General features: G+C 39.2%; 1 protein-coding gene across 11 annotated transcripts in view; it reads left to right on the top strand.

Annotated features, from left to right (window-relative positions):
* BMPR1B (bone morphogenetic protein receptor type 1B) overlaps positions 1 to 26535 on the top strand; it is a 347906-nt gene that overhangs the window by 309519 nt on the left and 11852 nt on the right. For 7 of the 11 annotated variants that reach the window (XM_032460042.1, XM_032460056.1, XM_032460036.1 and 4 more), the window contains 6 exons: positions 296 to 398; positions 949 to 1051; positions 12281 to 12377; positions 13478 to 13616; positions 19006 to 19198; positions 19995 to 20292. In XM_032460042.1, the coding sequence (XP_032315933.1) occupies positions 296 to 398; positions 949 to 1051; positions 12281 to 12377; positions 13478 to 13616; positions 19006 to 19198; positions 19995 to 20292 (933 nt within the window). The remainder of the gene's footprint in view (positions 1 to 295; positions 399 to 948; positions 1052 to 12280; positions 12378 to 13477; positions 13617 to 19005; positions 19199 to 19994; positions 20293 to 26535) is intronic. The other 4 variants (XM_032460090.1, XM_032460082.1, XM_032460098.1 and 1 more) reach the window with 1 other exon arrangement.

Genomic DNA, 26535 nt, shown 5'->3' on the forward strand with positions numbered 1-26535 from the left:
GAGGTGATACCTGTGAAGGGCCAGAGTATTTAGTATTTGGCATATATGGTTATTATGGAAATTTTGGATCCTTCTTTCTCTGAAGTTTCTGAACAGAGGAGATATAACCAGATATTTTATGATAATTCAATCAACTTTCATAAAAGGAAGTTTGGGGATTCTTTAAACAGATTGTAACCTGTAATGATCATTGACTTTCTTGTTTGCCATGAAACAAGTGATAAACGTCTTCATTTCCTTTTACTCTGGACACACACAAACACACACACACTTACTCTGCCTGTTTGGTCTTCAGCACAGATGGATATTGTTTCACAATGATAGAAGAAGATGATTCTGGGATGCCCGTGGTCACTTCGGGATGTCTGGGACTAGAAGGCTCAGATTTTCAGTGTCGGGTAAGGAAGAGAACTTGATTCTACTTTGTAACCTTTCATTGGCTAGATTTCAAACTGCCAAGTTTCCAACAAGGTAAAACAATTGTGGTTTTTTGTGTTTGTTTGTCTTGACTAGCCTGTTTTTTTAATAATTTAGAAAAAAATTTGAAAATTCTCATTGGACCAATACTGCCTTCATTTTGAAATCAAGTATTCTTTTTTTCACTTTTGCTGTTAACTTCTGGTTTAGTGACTCATTTGATCATCTTGCTCAAATTCCAGCTTAGTTAACTGTGTTAACTAAAGAAGCCAAGCCTTCTTCTTCAGTTGACACTGTAAACACTGGTTATTACAAATACAGTAGTAATTTTGTTGAAATGCAGAAGTTGCAGTAAGATAATATATGATAATTTGAAAGAAATTACCTAGTAAACATTTCCAACATGTTTGAATAAAATTATCAGAATTTTAAGTGAGTTCTCTAAATAGTATTGATTTCTAAAGTTTTAGATAATGTGAAACTTTGAAATTTCCAGGAAGCCTGTCAATAACTGTTTGGGTTCAATTTCAGGACACTCCCATTCCTCATCAAAGAAGATCAATTGAATGCTGCACAGAGCGGAATGAATGTAACAAAGATCTCCACCCTACACTGCCTCCACTGAAAAACAGAGGTGAGGAGAGGAAGGCTTCCAGGCTGGAAAAGCTTTAGACATAAAGAAAATAAAACCTTAAATTATTTTGTTTTCTAAATGCATCTGTCTGTACCATTTTCCACTGCTGGGGCAGAGGACCGAGGCAGATGACACAACACGACTGTCACTCAAAGACGTGCAAGGAGTTCTTGGCGAAGGAGTCACACGTGACGTCACGCTTTAGAGTCTTATTTCTGTAACCTCACCTCACTTCCTTGGGAAAACTGCAGTGTCCAGAACTCGCAGTGTGTTTGAGGAGGGAGAGAGAGTGTTTTGTTCGCCCCTAAAAGTTACTCAGAAGTTGCATTTCACTCAAAAACGGCTACTTGGCTACTACATTCATTGTAAAAATAAGGACCTTATAAAGGACCAAATCAGATTATTTGCTGGATGGCATTTCCTTTTATACGTGCTAAGTAACTACTTTTTAGTCAAATTACGTATCACATGTGGATAAAATGGAGAAAATACCTAGAAAATTAAATTCTAAGGCTTACATATTTAGTGTTGGTCATTAAGAAAGATAAATATTGCATCCCAAAGACTTTTGGTTAAAAACAGCTCCCATGTTTCTTTTCTTCTTGTTCTCACCACAAAATAGTTTGTAATTGTCATACAGTCCTGGGTCTTACATAAGTAGCCTAAAATGATTCTTTATGATTGATTTTTTTATTTCTTGAGAAGATAAAATCTTCCCAACAAAGTACAATGACATTTCAAGGTTTCAATGATAATATTTTATAACATTTGTTCCTACTATAGCCTAGAGAACTCTGTAAGATTGATTCCTAATTAGCCACATCAAAAATTCAGTTTTTAAAATTTTGCCAGTCAACATGCTAGGTGGTAGGGATACAGAAATGGGTAAAGAAAGTCCTTGCTCTCACGATGTGCACTCTGGCGTATGAGAGAGAAACATGTAAGTAACTAACTCAGGTATATTTGGACCCTCTCAATAGTAGAGTTAGATTATGAGGTATATTAAGGACACAAAAGAGCGAGTGGCTCATTTTGGGATGGGAGGATGCCAGAATAGCTTCCTGGTAGTGATACTTAATGAGACTTCAAGGAGGAATAGAAGTTTGCTAAAATGGATAGGGCAGGGATAAGAAATTAAAAAATTAAAATGGCTTACATAAGCCAAGCATTATGCTTAGTATTACATTAATTAATTCAGCTTCACAGCAATACAGTGAGGTACTTAGGATTATTATTCCCCATTGAAAGAGGAGGAAATTGCAGCACAGAGAGGTTAATTATCTTTCCCAAGGTTGCACAGCCTGTGAGTAGCCATGACTCTAAACAGAGGCAACAGTAAGTGCTGCGGTTAGGTTTGAAATATTTGAGCAACATCTGCAAAATCCAGGCACAGGAAATGGCCTGGCTGGTTGGAGAAAGTCATTCTTCAAAGGGGGCCTGTGGATCAGCCGCCTCAGTACCACTTGGAGCTCCTTAGAAATACAGACTGTCAGGCCCCACCCCAGACTACTGAACATGCATTTTTAACAAGGTTCCCAAAGTGATTTATATGCGTATGGAAGTTTGGGCAACACTTTTGGTAGAAAAAGAATCTATACGTGGGTATAGCCAGCGCCGCTGTGTCTCACCATGTTGAGTTTGATGACATCTTTTTCAAAGAGAACTCCACTGATGTCAAATTGCTGTAAAATGCCAAATGTTTACTTTCAATTTTTATAGTTAATTCCCTTGTGACCTGGTTGCAAAAGTAGGCATCCTGTAGACAACATTTTGAAAAGCACAGGTGCAGAGTCAGCCGTGTCGGCTGTGGGGGAGGGAGGTGGGGGAGGAGCGCTAGGAATGGAGGTAGACACGCTAGAATTTCTTCCCTCAGGGAGGAAAAGGCTTTTCACCTGCGAGTGGAAGTGGTGTGTCCCACAAGTAGCCCATGGGGTTTAGGAAACTGACGCTTCAAGTGCTGAAGGGGCTGCAGTGCACATGTTGCCCTGTAGATGGAGCCAGATTCTAGTTAGGACGAGGCAGGCCAAGGATATTCTCTGAGGAGGTTGAGCAGGTAGGGACTTAAAAAAATAGACTACATCTCTAGAGAACGGAATGAAAAGGATTTGAAAAGAGGGGCAGCTGTATTGGGAAGACAAGTCTTTGGTTCAAGGCAGCATGGGAAGGAGGATGTGGATGTGGCTGGTAGGTTATGTAGAGGATTATATAAAGTGATAGATTTGGGGGGAATTTGGTGGCATTCGGGTTTACTGCTTTGAACTCTAAGGACTCCAGTTAGTACCTAGATGAGGTCTCTGCAGATTCTACCTCACCCTTTTTGGCGCAGTCCTGTTGGGGTCCAGTAAAAGTCACTGCAACTGTGTCTGAGAGCACTGGTCTTTTTTATATAACTATACCATGGAGCTGCTGCTTTTTTGGTTTGTTTTTGCCTCTACCAAATGCTATGGACAACATTTTATTGGAAGTGTACTCTATATGTTTACTAAAAGTCAGTAATGCCTTGGTCAGAAACTTTTGTGTTGTAGCCATATTGGATATATGTCTCTATGAATTCATATTGGAGATATGTGTCTACATGTTATGGTATAAAGCCCCAAATAAAGAACAGGGATGATGTTAAAGAATCATAGAACCATCTTCTCTTAATATTTTTTATTTTAGCTTAGAATAGCCCTAACTTTTGCGAAGCTGGGGCAGTAGTATATTTGGAAGTCCACATACCATTCACCTAATTATTTAAAACTCATAAACCAGTGTAGAAGACTGGTAAATATAGTTTCTGTTAACCTGACTTAAATGTATTTTTGTAGTGATGGAGAACACCAGCTTGGCGTTGAGAATGCTTGAACTGCTTAGTCTTACTCCCTCTGGTGTGGGAGGGGAGTGATGGGGAGAGCCCGTTCTGGGTTCTGTAAGGGCCTGTCTTGCCTGCATGTGGGTGCTTGTCGTGTGTCTGTCTCGGCCTGTTGATAGAGATGCTATGGGCTGGTAGTGCCTGCAGCACTTACCTGGGCCCATAACACAGTGGCAGGCCCCCCCAGACACTTCCCCAGCTGGAGCCAATGTTGTGGCTAGACGGACCTGTGTGGTTCTCATTACGATTGTAAGATGAATCTCAGTAATAGCCATCAGGGAACTTTGCAAATTAGAAAGGTTTATTATTCACAGGAACTGGAGGGTGCACAGCACACCTGAGGGCCACATGGCAAGGGCCCATGTATGGGGGTTGGGTGTGGACTTGGGGTTCTAACTTTATTGGGGGTGAAAGCGGGGGGCCTTGTGTTTCACAGGTTCACTCTTTATTGGCAAATTAATTAAAAAGTGAGTTATAATTGACACATATCATTATATTAGTTTCAGGTGTACAACATAATGACTGTTTGTATATACTGCAAAATCATCACCACAGCAAGTCTAGTTAGCATTTGTCACCATACATGGTTACAGAAGCACTGGCAAATTTAAAACATACGAGCGGGAATTAGGGCACAGGCAGGTAAAAGGGAAGTTACTCAGGCGGTCCGCTGTCAGGGAACTTCGTAGATGGGGTGGCCCGGTTTCTCGCCTAGCTGTGTCACCAGTAGCTAGTGCCACACAGCTAGCGGCGTGCTTATTTGAGGTGGGTGTGTTTGAAATGGATGCCTCAAAAGCTCAGTGTCAGGCCCGGCACTACCACACCCCAGCCTCCCGTTTATGCTCCACCCGTGTGTCTTGCCCCCACCACCCCTCGGCCGCCCCTCAGGCCTTAGGGAATGTACACCAGCTCCTTGGTCCGCCTTCAGTAGGACAGGGCCGGAGAAGAGGGCCTCACAGTTCCCAGACACAGGCTTAGGGCCGTTTAGGTGGAATTTCAGACTTTGGGGCAATGGCCCATGTTTTAAATGGAAAGAGGACCAGGACAAACTGGGTGGGCACGTGGCCTGGGATCTGCAGACCCACGCTCAGTGGGAAGGGGCACAGTTGAAGGGAGCCAGAGCAGGACCCTCTAAGAACCCTGCAGTTAGCTCAGGGGGTTCTAAGCTCAGACCAGGCCAATTTTCTGGCTAAGGGCAGTGGAGATCATCATAACAACTGTGATCTTTGCTGACGTGAATAGAGTGCTTACTGTGGGCCTTTTCTGAGTGCTTTACATGTACAGACTCATTTAGTCCTTCTAACAGCCCAGTGCAGAAGGCACTGTTATCGTCATCCCCATTTCACAGACGTGCAAGCTGAGGAATAGTGGGGTTAAGTACTGTGCGAAGTTTACACGGCTAGAGTAAGTCCTGGAGGTGAGAAATAGGCAGGTGGCCTCATCTCACTGAATCTTCTATACAGAGCGCTGAATGACTTCCCCCCACCAAAAAAATAAAAGCTGTTACTTATCTAAGAGTCAGGAAACTCTCAATAAATAGTGGTTAGTTGTGTCACAAAATAATCAGTAAACAATTCATATGATTCCTTCAAAGCCTTCTGTTTATTATGTTTGCTTTGCCCAATTAGCGTTTTCTCTATTCTTAGGCTATGGCATTAGGTGCTTGCTCCCTCTCTCCCTTGCACACACCCCTCCTCTTCCCCCTCCTCCACTTCCTTCTGATTTATCGTTTATGAAGGTCCCACTTGTGTACCAGGCCAGAGGTTTTTAAACTTAGGGGCATCAGAATCACTTGGGGAGCTTGTTAAAACACAGAATACTGGCCCCTACCCAGAGTTTCTGATTCAGTAGATCTGCGGGGACCCTAATAATTTGCCTTTCTAAGAAGTTTCCAGGTGATGCTGATGCTGCTGGTCCAGAGAGCACACTTTGAGATCCCCTGTACTAGGTGTTGCCCAGTAGATTGTTAGATATTGTAGCAGATTTATTAAAACCTAAATGGCAAACTACTATAAAGCAGACACTATCTTATTAAAAGAGAGGGCTGAAAAACCCAGCTTACTATTTTTTGTTGTTGTTCTTTATTCTTAATAATTGCTCTTCCAAAAAAGTTAAAAGGTTAACCTTATCACAAAACATCTGTGTTACTAGGAGTTAAATAGTAACAGGCTTAGGTGAGGTTCTGTTATTAGACATCAGAGAAGTCCTAAGTGTAGGGGGAAATATCTACCAATAAATTTTCTTATTGAAAAATAAACAAGAAAACCTTTTCTACTAGTAGAGTTTTTTCAGATTTTTTTTCCAGCTTAGATGCGTGAGCAGGAAATTAGAGAATCACATCCAATAAATATTTATCAGTGTACATTTAGGTCCTTGAAATTTTGTCATCTTCTCTTTCAAAAAATGATGAACGGTGGCCAGAATGCAGCAAGTTCTTTTATGAATATTAGTTTTCCTTTTGCTTTGCTAACTCCATTTTAGCACCAGCAAAGCAGAATGCTGTAGGATAATACTCTTTCTCCTGAAGGAAGAAATATGAAAAGTAATTAGATCAAATGTAGCACCTTCATCATAAACAATAAAACATGATCTGGGAAGCCCAGTAACACTGTGGCTGGTGCTAAGGGTAGGAAGAGATGTCTACTTTGATGGAGAGGCTTATAGGGAGGAGAAGTGGTGCCCTGGTGTCTGGCTTCCTGCCTGCAGATTTAGCGTTGGAGGGGCACCGGGATGCCGGGAGGAAGGATGCACGCCCAGACTCTCAGCATCACGTGGTCTGACCAAGATATTGTGAGTAAAGTGTTGTATTGAAGTGGCATGTAGGCCACAGAACTTGATGAGGATATTTTTCTCCTCTCAGATTACTTATTATAGTCACTTATTTTTGTTAAATCTTTTTTTCAGATGAGCATTTAGAGAAGTGAAACACTGGTGTTAAAATGAATAGAATACGTTGCTTTATTGAATGGGATTCTCTAATTAGGTTTTGACAAAGTCAAATTAAGTTCATATAATTTTTTGGAATAGGTGTAAGTTTGTTGTTTTACTATGGGAATTACTTTATGTATATAGTACGTGTGTTACCGGGAGGAGGGGGAAAAATTACCTCAGGTCTTAGTCACCTGAAAAAAAATGAATTTTTAGTGAGAGACAGAAAATGTGATGTAAACAGATCTTATTCGTAAAGTAAAAAGGTGGTAAAAGATAGAACCCTCCAGAGAACCGGGGGCGGGCCGATCCAGGAGAGGAAACATGGTGCCGCTCCTTTCTTTCTCCTGTCTTACATCCTGGTTTAGGAGGGGTTTTCGTGATTGGTTGACAGCTCACGTTCCTTGCGCTCAGGCACGACCATCCCTTTTGTGCAAGTGCTTACCCATGATGCACACAGAGAAACCTGTGGTGGGGGCTCAAACTGAGCCCCTTATCCTGAGCGCAGGAGTACTGTTATCTTCTGGGTTGCCCCCTCCCCCTTCCTCTCCCCTTGCCCAGAGCTCATTTCTAACTTCCTAACACATGTATACTTCCTAGAAAATGTATCAGAAACAACATTCTGTTTTGAAATAGGATAATTTCAATATAGTTTAGGTAAAATTATAATACAGGGTTTCCAAAGCTAAAATTTATCTTATTATTTCTTTTCTTATTCAATTAAAATACATATTCTGAACAGTGTACAGATTTGTTTAGAAATGCTGTTGCATAGTTTAGATACTGCCAATTACAGATTAAACTCAATAGGTAAGAGGTATTTAACCAGTGAAACATCTCCCTTATTCTCCACAACACAGATAGGTTGAATATATGATAGTGTCTAGAGTGCAAGGATGTGTTGCAGAATTTTCCTTCTGACACATTTTTTATGCCAGTGACAGTATAAACCAGTACATGAGTCGGAGCTGAATTCCTTGTCAGCAGTTAGCTCTAACATTTCTTGAAATGTGCAGCTTTTAATTATTTTGGAAATTCTGGTTAACTTTGGGATGGATGAAAGAAATTTAGAAATAATTAGTCTCTTTTTTTTTCTCGTTGAACGCAATAATCTGGATATAAAAATTCTGTCTTAACTTCTTTTGTTACCAAGAAATATAATTCTAAATATTTTTATGTAGGAAAAGAACTAGAAAATTATGTCTTTGTTCTTAAAGTGAATTTATTTCTAGACATTACTGTAAGATGGAATTCAATATATGATTAAAGTAAATTACTTTACACTATTATTTTTTGACTGAAATCCTCTGACAAGAATATTTTTTCAGCAACTTTATGCTCCTGTTAATAGAAGGATGTCTCCAGTTTATCTGTGATTGTAACTTTGAGAGCACATATAAAGATGTCTTTGGGTCATCGTATTTTCTAGATTCTTTTCTAGATTTTTTTCTTTTATTTCTTACTGCAGTTATGAGCCATCTTCTAGCCTTAAAAAAATAGACCTGGCATTTTAAGCAGTTACAAACCAGTTAATTACCAGAAAGGAGACAAGTAGTGACAGAATGTTATTTTGTTAGGAAACCAATACTGATTCTTACTTGCCTCTCACAGTGAACCAGGCTTCCCTGGAGAGTGCTCTGTTCTACTTCCCTGAGCAGTTGGAGTGACAGCCAGGTGGAAATCTGCTGCCCAGAGAGAACTGTGGGCTCTGTTCTTTTCCTGATAGGTATCTGGTAGTGTTCCCCTTCCAAGATTCTGGCAGCGACTTGAATGTTTACATTTTTAATGCTCTGAGAACAGGTAATGGCAGATTAAAACACGACCAGCGTGACTAACAGAAACAAAAGGTTTATTGATAAGGCTCACGTATTCATGACAGGAGGCAAGGAGGCAGTGGATGAGGCTGTAGGGGATAAGGTTATTGGGGCAAAGGAAAGGAAAATGGGAAGGTCATGTTAGCCTTAGAGAAAAGTGCTTGATGGTAAGGGAAGAATCCTTTATGAGAGGATAATATGAACCTTTCTGGTCTTGTGGCTGTCATAAATCAGAAATCTAGTAAGATGAGGAATAAATATGTATTCTTACAGTTCACAGTGTCTTCTGTATTTACATGGAAAAGTCAGTGAGGCTGAGTTTTAATAAAATTATATCACTTGAATAAAAAATACTCTGTACTCATATACTGACAATGTGTTGTGTTGGGGTAGTTATTTCTTCTAGTTCTAATAGAGTATCCAGTGTTCTCTTTGGTTTTCTGCAAAATCAGGCTTTTTATTTTTGTTATCCTTAAAATTGGAAATCGATTTTAAGCTAAGTTTCCAGCAATACTGTTTGCACACGTATGCACCGTGGTATTTGTGCACCTGCACGCGTATAAACATTGTTACCTGCCCTCTCCCTGGCAGAGGTTGTGCGCACCTTCAGTTTATTGCTAACTTTGCCTCTAACCTAAAGGAGGGAGGGAGAGAGAGAGGGAAAATTTATTAAGACAATTTATTGTGTAAAATTTTAGCTTGATTTTAAGAGCCTGCAGATTATTTTCAAGATTTCCTAAGCAGCACTTTTCAGACGATGCATGTGTTAATTATATGTGATTTCCGTTGGTGTTAGCGTGAATGGCTTTTTGGATGTGTACTGTAGTGGGTCAAGTTCCTGAATTCCTTTTTTTCTGGACCATAGGCAATGTTTCTGAATTTGTTCATATTAAAACTGCTTTTTAAAAAACGGATTCTTATTTAGCTTTTTCAGGTACAGACAGAATACTTGCATTAATATTTTACAAGTAGTAGAGATCATAAGTAATTGTTAAACATATATTAGACTGATGAGTAAATCTTAATATTAACCATCTCAAGATTTGGATAAGAAATTGGCATAAAGATGTATGGATTTTAGTTTAAAATAAGTAATCCAAACTGTCTCATATATATTTCAAAGTAAGATTTATTTTCATTTTATATGTTCATGTTAATTTTCTGATTTTGATAATTGTATCACCATTTGGTAAGACAATGTCCTTGTTCTTAGGAAGTGAACTCTGAAGTGTTTATGGGTAGGAATATTATGTCTATAACTTCAGATGGTCCATAAATTATGCATACATGTAAAGAGATAACCATAAATATGAATACAAATATATATATACACACATATCTTTTATAGAGAGAGAGGTAAGCACACACATACATACTGAGGAAGCAAGAGAGTCATAAAGCAAATATGGTAACATTTTTAAAATGAGAACTTTCTAAAGGACATGTTGGAGTTCTGCAGACTCAAATTATTTTAGAGTAATTGAAACATGTTCATATTGATGATACAAAAGAAACTTATAATCTTTTTTAAAGGATATTTTGACAGCATGTGTGAAACTAAAAATATGTATCCTTTGAACTAATAATACTACTTCTAGGGATGTAGATTAAGAAAATAATCATTGACATGCAATGATACATGCATAAGAATGTTCATCACAGGATTTTAGGTAAAGATGTTATTATAGCAAAATCTTGACAATCCCCTAAATATATATACATCATCAGAAAACTGACTTTCTAATTAGAATGTGTCTGTATATACACTATGTAGTCTTTAAAATCCATGTTGCAGAAAAATTTGTATTGTTTACAATATTATCCATGAAAACACTTGTTATAAGGCAATTGTAATTTTTTCCAATTCTTACTGTGAAATACACATAACAGAAAGTTTACCATCTTAACCACTTTTAAGTGTACAATTTGGTGATATAAAATATGTTCATAATGTTGTGCAACCATCACCACTCTCCATTTCTTTTCATCTTGTAGAACTGGAACTCTTACCCATTAACCATTAACTTCCTCTATCTCCCCTCTCCCCAGCCCCTGGCAACTGCCATTCTTCTTTTTGTCTTTATGATTTTTGACTGCTCTAAATATCTCTTATAAGTGGAGTCATGCAGTGTTTGTCTTTTTGTGATTGACTCATTTCACTTAGCATAATGCCCTTAAGGTTCATTCATGTGGTAGCATATGTCAGAATTCCCTTCCTTTTTAAGGCTTAACCATGTATGTGTATACCACATTTTGCTTATACATCTATATGTCCATGGACACTTGGGTTTCTTCCATGTTTTAGCTATTATGACTAATGCTGCTAAGGACAGGGGTGTATATAATACCTTTTTGTGAACTATTTTGCTGAGGAACACTTTGGTCATCGAAATAACACTGCAAGGGCGTACACTAAAATGTTAGTAGTAATTTTTCCAAGTAGTGTGGTGGTGGCAGTTTCGTTAATTTTATTTTGCTTAGTTGATGCTTTTCAGTTTTTCTTCAGGGAATATATAACACTTTTGAATGAAAAAATACAGTTACATTGAGTGGGATGAGGTCTCCAGCCAAAATGTTTAGGCACTCATACAATTAAAAGTATACAGCACAGTTGGAAAACATCTTGTTTGTAGGTAACCAAAGTCATAAATTATAATACATGATACCTTTAAAAATTAAATAACAGTAATTACTCTCCCAAGGATATACGGTGCCCTTAATAAGAGTGGTGCTAATTCTCTTAATATATAAGCACACCTGGTTTTTGGTCATTTTTCTCCAAATGTATTCCACAGACTAACTGCATATAAATCACCTGGGATGATTGTAGAAAGTAAAATAAAATAGTTTGAATAAAAATCTCTGGGGTTCAAGTCAGTAAATATGCATTTGTATAAAGCTGTCCTGGTCATTCTTACTTTTATGAAGTTTGAGACTGTAAGTAAATCTGATTTGTCAAGAACCAGAGTTAAAACAACATGAATACTATTTAATAATTTGTTGTTTAAAAGGATCATACAATTCTTTGAGTAGAACATACCCATTCGTTTATAAATATGATGCCACTTATGAAAACCTTAGGTATGTATTTTTGAAGGGCATCTTTGCTTAAAATAATGCACATCCATATATTCTATGTTTGGCAATATTTCAGGAATCCTGTTCCTTTGTATCCATCATAGGATGACTTTTTATTTTATGTACACTGAATATAAATTAGTTTTTTATCCAAAGTCATGATACAGTGCGCTCCAGAAACCACATGCGAAAAGCCTGTAAACCCATCAGCTGGATCTGACACAAAGACGAACTACCTGCTGATGTTTTAGGGGTATTGATCCATCTACATTTATTTATATTCTGTGCTTTTATCTTACGTCAAGCGTGTTCCTTCCAGGGAGGAAGAAGTACATGCCCTTGAAACGAGTGCCTCAACGAGCAATGATTCATGGTAGTCAAGCTTACTTAATTTTAAGAGCATATATATGTATTTTTTTCATCAATTAGCAGATTAAAAGGACCTTTCACATCATGCATATGGAGCTTAGCAAGCACTTTTAGGAAAGAACTGCTTCCTTATTTTTAAGTGAAAATAGTCTCTGTATCATGGCTCTCTTTTCTTTCTAATTTCAGATTTTGTTGATGGACCTATACACCACAAGGCCTTACTTATATCTGTGACTGTCTGTAGTTTGCTCTTGGTCCTTATCATTTTATTCTGTTACTTCAGGTAAGTTTCTAATATGTAGGTGTAGGATTTTGAATTTATATTATCTTCCTCATACTCTTCTACCTGTTGACATTTTTTTTACCACAGCTTTCCTTGCCCTAATTAGATCTTAAAGTTCACGGATAATATCAGGTTACTAGTGATAAATATTTGTCCTAAGGAAGCTATTAAACCTATCTCATTTCTGTTTCAAATATCAAAACCACCCAGAAAAAAATTCATCTCTAGAGAATTTACGGTCATTAGGGAATTCAGCAACTAGTTGCTACTGAGGTTTGATTCAAAGCAGAGAAATGACCATGTTGAACTTAGAATGGTTTTAGTAATTCCTTATTTCATGAACTAACAGTTTCTCTTTAACATTGAAATATTTTAAAGATAATTTATAGATTAATTATTAAAATAGAATAAGTTCAGTTAGTAAATTAGAGTATAGTCATTACAAATTATTTTCAGTCACCTAAGAACCCATTTTCTAGTTTGTGAAATGGCAGGGACCTTTACATTCTCATCATTTGCCTTTTGCAGTCCTCATTTAAGTTACTGTTGTGCAAATGGGAGTTGATTCAAATAACATCATTTCTAGTGAAAGACATAATTATTGACAAAAGCTTTTAAAGTTTCAATTGATTTCATTTATCTGTATTATCGCTTTATATACATTACCTTAGATGAAAAAATTTGTTGTAATGTCTTTTGTAAACCAAAAATTTGCATCTTTAATTAATTACCTTATAGGAATTACCTGATATTAAATAATTACCTTATAGAAAAAGACTTTAGGAACTGATTCTTGGAACTATGTAGAAACACTTATGGAACGTAGGCTGCTTGGATATATGCAGTTGAAAGAAATAGAGAAGAAAAATTTAGATGGTTGTGACTGAGTGAAAACATGTAGTTTACTTTAAAAGTAGGTTAGAAAAATAATTATGATTTTGTGTTTTGGAAATCATAACTAAGAGTAATAAATACTGAGCATTTAATCTTGTATTTATGTGCAGAGATAAAACCTGCTGTGGTTACTGTTTTATCTGCCATGTTTTGCTCCTGTTGTTGGAATCCAGAGTCTCAAACTGCCTTCCTCTGTGCTTCTGCAGGTATAAAAGACAAGAAACCAGACCTCGGTACAGCATTGGGTTAGAACAGGACGAAACGTACATTCCTCCTGGTGAATCCCTGAGAGACTTAATTGAGCAGTCTCAGAGCTCGGGAAGCGGATCAGGCCTCCCTCTGCTGGTACGAGAGGAAATGTCAATAACTGCCTGGTTTCATTTTACTGAAACGGATAGGGCGATGGACAAAGAGAAGGCTCCCTGCAGTCAGTGAGACATCAGATCTCAGATACAGGGTTTCCTGATAACATTTTGACATATTGAGGGTGAGGTGATTGTTCTTTAATGTGAGTGTAAGGTTACAATCCAGACCGTCGGACATTCTGATAAAGAGCAGGTTAGAAAATATTCAACATGGGACCATCTTCCCTCTGTTTTCAGTAAGGATAGCGTTACTGCACTTTGGCCTGGCTTTTGAAGGCAAAAGTAGCATCACAACCAACTGGGATCTGAGCGCTTCTCCAAGGGAAGAAGGCTGCGTTTCAGCTGGAGGGTTTATGTTTCAGGGTGAAGTCCTGGCTTTTCCATTCAGGAGAGTTTTAATTTTCTGATGGTCAACACTGCCAACTTTGAAGAAAATATATATCGAATCCAAGGCACTTGCTTTAATGAGAAAAGCATTTGGTTTCTTTATGGACCATGCAAAAAGGTTGTTGGGACTCGGAATGGAAATAACAATTTTAGTGAGAAATATTTTCCTTTATAAACTCTTAAGATTGTTTTTCCTAATCTTTATTGTCTGGTTCTGACTTTGGATATCTTGTTTACTTGACTTTTTTGGTGACTTTTTATTTAGTGCTAAAAATAACTTAAAAAAAAATCTCAAGCCAAGAATTGATTACTCTTTTTTTGACACACAAAAAGCTGTATAGATTTAATATATGTAAGTTGAAGAGTTTGAAAATGAGTATACATCTGTGAAGCCATCACCACAGTCTAGGCTATAAATATATTCACCACCTCCCAAAGTTTCCACCTGCCCCATTCATTCATTATTATTATTTTATGATAACACAACATAAGGTCTAATGTAGCAAATTTTTAAGAATACAGTCCACTGCTGTTAACTGTGGGCACCGTGCTGTACAGCAGGTCTCTAGGACTTAGTCATTTTGCATAACTGAAACTCTGTGCTCTTTGACTAATATCTCCCCTGGAGGTAACAGACCAGACAGAAACCCACTTGGGAAGCAGTCATTCTGACCAAACCGATGCCACTTAGGATGTAAGTTTTTTTTTAATGTCAAAGTTCTTATCAAATTGGTTGATTTTTCATTCTTAGAATTTAATGAATATATAGCAAATACCATTCTTAAATTTAAAAATTTGTTTTATTATACTTTTTTTTAAGTACCAATATTAAAATCCCCTTTAGTATTAATGCATCAGATATTTATGCTCTTGGAATTGAAAGCTACTTATTTTCTTCCTTCTAGCCCATCTTTCTCATTCCTGTGGCATTCTCTTTCTAAAACCTTACTGTCTCCCTCCCTGGATAACACGTTCTAGTGTCCTAGTGTTTACGGGTCCTTCCTGGCTTGGTGAGCACAGCAGCCTCTCCTCCCAACCTCTTCCCCACCTGCTTCTTGAGCCGTAGCATCAGCCTTGAGTAATTGTTTTGAAAATACAACATGGTTTTAAAATCCACGTCTTTGCAAGTGTCGTATCTTTCTGGAGAGTTCCTCTGACTATCACTCAAGGCCTAACCCATGTTTTATCTCTGTGACAAATTAGCCCAGACTGAGCCAGTCTGTTTCTCTTCTGTCCTGACAGTCCGCTGTGGTACCAGTACAGTGGTTGAGGATAGCACTGTCATTGGTGTTAGTGTACCTGAGTCTTAGGTGGACTTCCATCTCTTCAGGGGTGGAGACTGCATTTTTCCACTTCGCATCCTCAGTGGCGTACCTGAGTGATTAAACAGGCTGCTCAGTAATTTGTTTTTAAAAAATTTCAACTCCAACTTTTAATGTCTGTGAAAATACAGTCTTCTTTCTGTAATTTAGATACAAAAAAAAAATTAGTTGTTAACTCTATAACAGTTAAGAGCAGCCAGACATCGGCCTTTATAGGATGAGCTCATTTCATCTTCATAGCACCCGTGAGGTAGCAGTAGACACACATCCCTGTATTTGCGTCCGGGGTGTGCACCCAGCTGGTCAACTAGCTCACAGGCGGATGAGCCAGGACTCAAACCCAGCCGATCTCTAGAGTCTGTGCACTTAATGTTTGTGAACCAAATGTTAAATAAAACAAAGAACTGCATTTGATAATGGCAAGATGGGAAGAAGGAGCCTGTAAAACTCAGTTTAGTAAAGGAACAGTCTCAGTATTACAGATTTAAGATCTTGTTTTAAGATTTGGATTTTAAGATAAACAATGTAGAAATGTACAGTAGCCTTTCTGCGTATTATCATGTGAGTATCTCACCTTAATACTGATTCGTTATTTCATTAATGTAAAGGGAAAATTCATGCCTGGAATATAAACTTGGATGTACTATTTGCCAAGTGACTTCATATATAAATCCTTTAAGGAAGGAACATCATAGGATGGTTGTAAGAATTAAGATGGTATGCGTTTTCCTACTGTGTATGTATATAAATATGCTGGCATATTTAATATGTAGTATGTATTCAGTAAATAGTAACACTATTATTATTTATTTATACCCTATTTATCTGACCTTGTAAAGGAACAAAAGGTGAAGTAAATTGTCTAATTGAACATCACACTTTTTGGTTGAGAAATCTTTTGTAAAGAATCTTTCCAATGTGTATTATTCACACAGCCTTACTAAGCAGAGTATTTAACAGTATATTTTTGTATTGCTAATTCAGTGACATGTAGAGAGTACAGAGTATTACTTACAACTGTATGGTTTCTAGTGTCCATCATGTACGTGGACTTAACCATTAGAGATTATCTGATAATCTGATCACTAGATGAGAGGACATTTCTGATATAGTGACAGCTCTTTATAATCCTTCTACAGCTAGATGTACCCATCTTACATGAAATAATTCTCTTTTTGGAATCACAATTATAGTGATTATATTTTATTTTTGCAATCTAACTTTCAAAATAAATATCTAAGACTGTAATAGAGAGTGAAAGTTTAGGTACAGAAAGATGTGAAACATTAACTAAATCAAACAAAAACTCAAATAACATAGATAAAACATTTTTCAAGTTATATTTTCCAGTTCATAAATATTGTTATAAATCACAAAATATAAATATATTTTAAATTTCTGAATGTAATTTAGTGAGACTTTCTGTCTTTGAGATAAGTTGTTCCTATTATGAGCATTGCCAATTCCATTAGTACTTTCATTAATTAGGTATGTTATCATTAGAAAAGAAGTGGATGTAAAACTTTGTTAGGAAGTGTCCCATAGATTTACGTAAGCAATGTTTTGTAATATCTGTAAATTAATAGTATTTCTTTAACAAATGTAGGAAGTCTTCTCTCAAGTCAGTCATGTAACTCCTTGTGGATTTGGCTCTCGGCTGCTTGGTGCTCTTGGTGATCTGGCCGCTCACTCAGGATGGAAATGTACTGAATGTTTCCTCATAAAGCCCTCTGCCTTTTAAAGGGGGAAAGGCTACTCCACACATATACTTGGTCCCTCATTTCCTTCAGGCTGAGCGGCTTCAATGGCACGTCAGCGATGCTTTTATTTTTCAGTCCTTCTTTGAGAGGAAAAGGAAACTTTTATCTTGTCCCAAAAAGCTTTCAGTCTGATATTAGTGCTGTTAATGGCTCTGGCAATGGATAGCATTACCTCTTGAATTGATAAAATCATCCATTATGCAAAAACAGAACCCATCCCAGTTGGTAGACAGCTGCGGTAGGCTGAACCCCAGCCCCCAGCACGTCCGTATCCTAACCCCTGGAATCTGTTATTTTACGTGGCAAAGGGGGACTAAGGTTGCTAATCACCTGCCTTTAGAATGAGATTATTCTGGATTACCTGAGAGCCCCCAGCTCAGTGTAATTACATGGTCCTTAAAAGCGCAAACACACAAAAAAAACAACTTTGGGTTTACTTGATGCAAAGCATGTCTCTGAGAAGAGTACATCCCAGTTTTTTGACCAGATCTTATGAGAGTCCTATGTTAGATTCTTTATGTATGTCTACCAAATTGTGTAAATGGTCGCCCATACCTAGGCCTTTCAGTCATGGAGTTCTCAAAAAATTTAATGTAAGCACGAGTAGAGTGAAGATCATGTATAAAGAGTCATTGAACCTCTATGCCCTCACTCTCATGTTTTCTTTCTCTTTGTCCCTGCTGCGCTGTCCAGCTCTTCAGAGCTCATCTTTCTCCCCAGCTCTCATAGGCTGTTTTACCTCTCCATTTTACAGGTTTGCTTGTGATAATTAACTCTCCCACCTCAAAGTATAATTTTCAATAATTTCTTACTGCTTGCTAATATTTCATTCTGTCTTCTATTTCTTCATGTATTTCATGTAACATTCTTGGCGTTCTGTATCTGAAAATTCCAGTGTCTGTAACCTGAAGGGGTTAAATCTCCTTGGGGTCTTTCTCTTGACTCTCATTTGTAGTGGCTGTTTCCTTTTGTTTTAAGGAGTTTACTCTGTGGGGTCTTCTTTCTCCTTTCCTTCTCTCCCTCCCCCCTTGGGGATTTCCTTTCTTTCCTTGTGAGCCCAACAGTGCATTACAGGCTTTTGTTTCTCATCTTTTTCCATGATCAAGTTGTCTGGTGGCAAGAGCTCCTTCGAAGTGCCTAGTTTCTCACCATAGTGGTGGAAGTGAAAAGTTCTGCAAATGATTTCCTCAAGAGAGGATTTCTGTTTGTTTCTGCTGGGAGCCATGGTGATGTTGTGCTACCAACCCAGGGCAAATTTAGTACCATTCAGTGGTCCCAGCTTAATGCTGAAGCCCAGGGTTCGGTTTCTCTAATTGTAAAGAAGTGACAGAGTTCATATTCGGGATCTCAGTGCTGGTGTTAGTCTTTGCCCAGACAGCAGCCTGGCTTTGGTATGTACTGAGTGCTTCTCTATCCCTCCTCTTTTCCTCCCTCCCTCCGCCCCTCCCTGTTTGGAAATTTCCTTTATTTCTTTGTGTGCCCAACAATGCATTCCACTCGTGTTTTGTTGTATTTTATTGAAGCACATAGTGGCTTGATTCTCTTCAGAGTGAGTACCTAGTATCCCACTAGAGAGGTGGAAAGGAAGGATATTCTGCCAATTACTGTCAACCATTCAGGTATTTTTCTCTGAAAATAATAACAGGTAGAATGAAATATTTAATAATTTGGAAGCAATATTTCGAATAATTAAAATCCACAGTCAATCTCAAATACATTAGAAGAGGACAGCATAAATTAATAAGTAAATACAAATAACTTGTCTATATAAAGAAGAACTAACTGGCTAAATATACTTTACATGCAATAACTGTTTCTTCTCTGGAGGGGAAAAAAAAAAAAGATTAAACAAATCTGTAGTGCTGTGAATACACCAACAGTGTGTTTTGGGATTTAACAGGTCCAGAGGACGATAGCTAAGCAGATTCATATGGTGAAACAGATTGGAAAAGGTCGCTATGGGGAAGTCTGGATGGGGAAGTGGCGTGGTGAAAAGGTAGCTGTGAAAGTGTTCTTCACCACAGAGGAAGCCAGCTGGTTCCGAGAGACAGAAATATATCAGACAGTGCTGATGAGGCATGAAAACATTTTGGGTGAGTAAAAGTCTATAGCAGTGTTCGGGGTTTCCTAGCTTTCCTCTCTTTTTCTGTTAACATCTGCATATTAACTCATCTGTCTAGACCAGTGATGAAATACACAGACATTGTCATCTTGGCACGAGCCCAAGAATGTCGTAAGCTTCTAATGGGAGACCTCACAGGGGGAATGACTAAGGCACCACTGTGAATGAACGGTGGGCTGGAAATGGAACATGCTCAAATATTTGTTTTCTTCAGGGACAGGAAATGCAAGCGTAATACCAGAATTTCTTAGGGTTTCTTAGGGATTTGAAGGAGCACGTTTTTTTGTCTAAATGTGAAAAGTTACAGGGGATTTATCTGCGGGGTTGATTATATCCAGAGTTTATATTGAGAATTGGTGTCCTTTTTATTTTCTCATGTTAGAGATGACCTAGGTGGATTGTTCAAGGGGAGAGAGTGTAAGCCAGTCTTGGAGTATGTGCCTATTTTGTAAACAGTGTCTCATGTGTAACTGTAATACCATGAACTATTTACTGTTAACTGAGAAATAATTTAAGTAGGAGCTACTGATTAGAAAGGGATCCTTGTGTTTTCAGACACAAACTCTTAGAGTTTCTCTACCCTTGCTATTTTGATTGTCTCTGATTGGTATTAGTAATTCAATACTGTCATAGCCACAGTCAGAAAACTGAATGGAATGCCAAAACGAAGACACCCATGGCAAAGAATGATGGTTGAAAATACGAATTACCCTGATGATATTCAGAAAGCACATAGCTCCTAATCTTTTTGTCTCTTTTCCTTTTAGGGTTCATTGCTGCAGATATCAAAGGGACGGGGTCCTGGACCCAGTTGTACCTAATCACAGACTATCATGAAAATGGCTCCCTCTATGATTACCTGAAGTCCACCACCCTGGATACTAAGTCGATGCTGAAGTTGGCATATTCTTCTGTCAGTGGCCTGTGTCACTTACACACTGAAATCTTTAGTACTCAAGGCAAACCAGCAATTGCCCATCGAGATCTGAAAAGTAAGAACATCCTGGTGAAGAAAAATGGAACTTGTTGTATAGCTGACCTGGGCCTGGCTGTTAAATTTATTAGGTTAGTATCAGGGTGAACAAATATACTTTTTATGGTTCTTTTCTATCACTTTCTGTACATGATACATTTTGTAGCTCAGTGCTTCTAGGATCTTTAACGGAGGAGGAATTTTATTCATTTCAACTTTTCTATGGAGGGAAAAAGAAATATTTTCTTTGCAACAAATGAAGTGGGTCAGTCCTGTTGTTTCTAAGCTCATCAGTGACCTGGCTTCAAGACAATGTTCACATTAAGTGTGCAGCTGCCGTGAAGCTGTTTAGAAAAGAGGTAGCTAATGTCTGGGATTGTGTGGTCAGAATTGTGCATAATGTTTCTAAGTAGGAAAAAGGTTTTAGGAAAAAGCTAGAAATTATGTAGAGATAAAGGCTATTTTTATATGACATAAGAAAGATAACTTGCATAGGTATTCTCTGAGAAATGTTAGAAACTAACAAGCAATATACAGCTTGTAATCAGCACTATTATTACTGTAGCTTGAACAGTGAATGTGATACCTGGACCCATAAACCAGCACAGGATATAAAACAGTGGTTTTCAGACCCCTGGGGGCCCTTTGGAGGTAAGTTGATAGCTTCTACAGAATGGGGAGGAGGAACGCCCCATGGTTGGAGCTCTGTTTTGCTTACCCTCATTCTATTCATAGCAGCTCCTTTTATCTTGCAGATGATTTAATTAGAAGCAATGCTTCTGCTTTGAAAACAAAATGAGTTTGCAAACTGCAGGTGTAGAGGGATCCTCAGATACCTACCTTTTTAAAAACTCAATTCAGGCTTAGCTTTGATTAAATTGTTGGACCCTCTTTTGGATTTTTTCCAAAGAAGGCTCCGTAGAATATGGAGAAGGGCCCAAAGGAAAAGCCATGATAAAGAGTAAAACTCACAAGAAAGGACTATTGGATTGGTGTTTTCACCCAGGAGTGAAGACTGAGGTGTGATACAATGAAAGGTCCCAAATATATGAAGGTCTTCAGCATTTAGAGGGTGGCGGATGCAAGTTCTCAGCCTTTAAAAACAAAGCTGGAGAAAAATGATTTGGACTATGGATTTAAGTTAGAAATGTGAACCTCCTGCCAGTATAAAGATTATTAAATCCTATCTCTCTCTCTTCTGAATTCTTTTTTCTGACCCACAACCTACAAGTCTCCTCTACTGTGAAAAACTTTGCTATGATGCTTCTCAGATTACCAGCCTGTCTCCTTACTTCCCTGTTAAATTTCTCGATAGTTCCAAAAGAGTGATCTGCTTTCACAGCCCAGTAATTCATAGTATCTTGTAATTGGCTTCCACTCATTCTCTCCTGAAGCTCCTTTACTTCGGGACACATTGATCTTTGTCACCAGAAGCCTTTCTTACTGTCGTCCCACCCGCCGCGGTGCCCGTGCCTTTCTGCCTCCTGTGTCCGTGATGTGCCTTTATTCCAGGTCCTCCTCCTTTGTCTCTATGGGTTCTGCTCTCTGTCTGTTTCTTAAATGTTATCCTACGTCTAGGTTTCCTGCTGCTTATGCTTTTCCTCCCTAGCTCCCAGCTTTGATTGATCCTTTCTAAAATGTGTGGTGCCTGGCATTTCCCTGGTTCCCTAAGTTTCTGATTTGCTCAGTTGAATGAATTCTATCTCCATGATATTCCCACTTGAACTGGGCCAGTTGGGGTCCTCCCTACCATTTTTCTAGATTCTGGAGTCAAGCATTTTGTAGTTATTTCCTCTTTGTCTTTCCTCCTTCCAATTTTTTTCTACATGCTGCTGCCAGATTTATTTTCTTGGAGCATAATTATGAACATCGTAGTAATTTCATAATTTCCTATGGCTTTGGGTTAAAATGTAGTGTCTGTTCTGAACACTTTATACTGTCTCACACTTTCAGGTATTTTTAACATGCTTTTATCTCTGTCTGAATACCCAACATCCCCTCCTCTATTTCGATAACTACTCCTTATCTTCACAGTTTCTTCCTTTGGGATACTTACTATTACTCCCTGGCACGCCTGAATGTCGCTGAGTTTCCTTACACCTTTCCGTGTGACCCTGGTGTGCTCTCATGACACCTCTCATGCTGTTTTATGGTAATCATTGACTGCTTATCTGTCATTCCCAATGGAGACTAAGTTCCATGGAGGTAAAGACCATGTTGTTTTTTTCCAGGTTTACATTCCTAGGGCCTTTCCTTAGTGCCTGTTATTTAGGGGCTGCTTCAGAATTTTGCGTAAAGGATGAATGAATGAGTTCACGTGGATTATAGGGTGAAGGAAAAAGGTATTTTTTCTTAGCTTCAGAGATCTAAACACACCCTGGATTAAATCCACTTTTCTAGTTTTATATCCCACAAACTCTCCAACTTGTGAGCTTTCTTTTACGAGACTGAACTACTTGTGTTTTCCCCATGTGTGCTCCATGTTTGCCGCTGCCTTGCTTTTGATTGGACAGCGTCTGGCTTGGAATGTCCTTGCTTCTCCATGGACTGTAATCCAATCTCAGAGTTGCCTTTAAGTCACTTCACTCATCCCCCAGCTAGGAATAATGACAGCATCTACTCTACGCCCGTGGTAAATTCCTGGCCCCAGTCTGCCTGATATTATAATTATTTTAGTACATGCCTCGTCTTGCCCTGCTAGTCATTGGGCATCTTGAGAGCAGCATCCATGCCAAGTTGATTAACGTGTTTCCCATTTGACATAACGTAGTGAGTTACCCATTATAGGTGTTCTGACATTGTTTTCAGTCAGTGAATGTTGGCAATATCAAAGTAAGAGCTCATCATCTTTATAGACCTTAAAACAGACAAGGAAAGTGAGTATCTATTTCTGAAACTTAGTTCTGCTTAATGTAAGGGGAATGAAATGAATGAACTCTCAAATTTCATGCTGACTCTGATTTAGGAAGTGGAAGGAAGTACTTTAAGGGATAATTCAGAGATTTATTTGGCATATATTGACTAGTTCATCAAGAGAGGAAGGATATGAAAACACTGTATCATGTGTACAAATGCAATGGCTGTTGGACGCCCAGACCTCTTACGGCTAAAAGCAGCTTTGGGACCGCTCTATCATTCTGGGCCTCCATTTCCTCTACGTTAAATGGAGGTTGCATTTGATAATTTAAAGTCCTTTTTACATTTTTATTTTGTATGTTTCAAGGGAACTGTGGTCTCAATTTTTGAAACTCACTTTTAAACTTTGCTATATATGTTTCTTTGGTTTTCACTCTTTTCCTGACTTTCCTGTTTGGAGGAGGGGTGTGGTACATGTGTGCACACAGGTATTTACAGCATTTTATTACAAGTGGGGTTAAAGCTAACCCAGTGTTGAGTTCTCAGACTTCATATGTGAACTTCTTGTGAGAACTTAATCTTTACCTTGGTCTTGATGTGGTAAGTGTTCCCTCAGGCTTTTAAGTCATTTCTAGGGGGGGCTCTCAGGGAAGTTGAGAGGCACAGAGAGAATGGACTGTGTGTTAGAGATTTCCTGATCATTTAACTTTTTTATCCTGTATTGGTTTCTTCATGCACTCTCTTAAAAATGATATAAGTGCTGGTGCATTTCCTGCCCAATAGAGATTTAATACGGTGATGCTGTGGCAGACATTACCGTCACCCCAGATCTCTCTTGGGAAGAGAAAACAACACATCTCTCTTGGGAAGAGAAAACAATGACACATGAAATCCCTTGAGAAACTTACAGAACTTTTCAGTCTTCACTCTAGAGGATCAAGCAGCCCCTCTGGTACTTAAGTGTCAGAATAATATATTTTCTTAGGGGAGAAATAAATCCTGGCTTAGGGCCTCCGAGGTATTAAATTTTAAATAGAAAACCTGCAGTGAAGACTAGGTAGTAACAGATCTCCCGACTGATGACTGTGGAATCGTCCAAATGCAAAGGAGACAGAATGGCCTGCCCCAGAGGGTACTGAATGTTCTCAGAGTATTTTGATGTCATTAATTTTAGCACTGCTCCTGGTTTGTTTACTTAGTGGTTTTCTTAAAAAGTGACATGGTTCAGTGACTGGCCAGAGTCACAGACCAAGATGATTGGTGGCAGAGTCAGCACTCCCAGGCAGAGCTTCTGCAGCCATATCCACCTGCTGTTGAAGAGTTTTAATGTTAAGAAACCCTGAGATTTCTTGGGACTTAATCATAGGAACAAATAATTCTGTTGAAAAGTGCTGCAGAAAACTCTTCCTCATTGGCTAACACCTGACTGGGCAGAGCTCAATTCAGCAAATCGGTTCCACGGGTGTTTGCAAGATGCCACAGGAAACAGAGGATGTGCACAGCCCCTTCCTCAGAGGGCTTGTGAGCATCTTTCATGCTTTGCAAGGTCACTGTTGTCTTTCTAAGAGGTGATTCAGTGTTCTCGGGTATATTTCACGTGTAGCTAATTTCAGACATGGTTGTAAGCCACAAGCAAACCAATGGCCTCGCTCACAAGTCTTTTGCCCCGGCCCTTCTTGTTCTTTAAAGTTCAGTTCTTTTTTTTTTTTTTTTTTTTAAAAGCTTTTTATATTATTAAAACTGTACAATGTTTGCTTCTCTTCTTTCTCTGTTACCTTTTTATCTCGCTTCTCCCCTCCTCTGCTCTCTGTTTAAAGCATCAGCAACGTCCAGCAGAAGACCACCTACATGTGCCCAGAGGCTCGGTGAGGTCGAGCCACCTGGTTGATGGCCAGCCCAGTTCCTGAGCTGGCTGTGCATCTGATTCTGTGAAACTCCCTCTTCAGTAGCTGGTGCCCTGGGAGTGTGCGCTGCGCTGAGCCAACCATTGGCTTCTTCCCTCACGTAACACTCTTGTGAGAATTCTCGCTATCGATTTATAATTAGGAAGCTTAATTAACATGAAAATAATTAATATAAAGTAAAGTTAATTTAGGTACTATATTTTTAAAGATTCCCCTTTATTCCCTGTCACCAAAATACAAATCTGCCTACCCCTTTTCCAGTGCACAATAGACCAGAGTGCAAGGCCCATGCTGCCCCAACCGAGTCCCGCAGGGGCTCAGGTCATTCGTGGGACCCTCAGGGTCCTGGCGGGAGGCCCCCCTTTCAGCCTTTCTCTCTTTTTTTTTTCCCTTTCAGCCTTTCTGCGCCCACAGGAGCTCTTTGATTCTTTCCCTCAGTTACACGAACACCTGCGACGCACGCGCCCCTATAGACGCCAGCACTGGACCTGGGGACAGGCAGTAGGGGGGCTGCACTGTCTTAGACAAGAAAACTGATTAAATTATCACTCTGCGCCCAAGTTCTAAACAATGTCAGTGATAAATAGCATCTCCCAGTAGAGCCCGTTGCTTCTCCATCCTCTCCTTAGTACGGCCGCCTCTCTGTCTTCTCTCTCAATATCACAGGCAGCTTTGCTCCCCTCCCGCGCCTGGAGCAGTTGTGAGAACTCGCCCTTTCTTCGTGGTCCCCCAGGCGCGAGAAGCCACTCTAAGTGTGCATTCTTATAGGAGGCCGTTTGTCGTCAGGGCAGACCTCCTCCTTCATCACGCTGGCGCTTTCTTTATTCTCCTGATGTCACCCAAGTGACAAAAGTCAGTTTTTCATGCCTCTTTATGGAACCCCAGCTGAGGCACCTTGCTTTTTGAGGTTCAAGTAAAATTAGACTCTGTCATCCCTGTCCTCCCTAGTCCAGTAGGGAATTCAGTGTCATTCACAGTGTATCTGTGGATCCTAAGAGGCTCCTTTTCTCTTTGCCACACCAGCCTGCACCTCTGATATGTGCTGCCCCTTCTCTACATGATGTAGCTACTGCTGCTTTTCTTCCTCAAACTGTTGGCTCAAGGTTGAAGACATCTTACGGGGGTGTGTTGTAGGGTATTGCATGAAATTTAGTTATAAAATTCATGCTACCAGAACATCTTCCCTTATTTTTTATTCACCTTGATCCCTCCCAGAGGTAACCAGTACCCTGAAGTTGGTATTTATCTTTGCCATATATGATTTTATAATTTTCACATGTATGTATGTGTGTGGCCACACAGTGTGCAGGATTATTTTGCGGATCTGGAGTTCTTTCCTCCAACTGTGCCCCCTGGTGCGGAAACCTCAGCTCTCCAGGTCCAGTCTCTGTGGAAGAGGAAGGCGGGGAGGGGGAGCTGAAGGCACCTTGACTTTCTCTGCCTCCTCCTTCCTCCTTGGCCCTTTCGTGCAGTTACCTCACACCTGTTCTCACCAGCTCTGCACCATCAGACTGCACTTCCAGTCCCTTTTTCTTCCTGTATTCTCGCGGCCCCAGTGTTAAATCACTGTGATTT

The sequence above is a fragment of the Camelus ferus genome, chromosome 2 (genome assembly GCF_009834535.1).
Source record: "Camelus ferus isolate YT-003-E chromosome 2, BCGSAC_Cfer_1.0, whole genome shotgun sequence".
NCBI lineage: Eukaryota > Metazoa > Chordata > Mammalia > Artiodactyla > Camelidae > Camelus > Camelus ferus.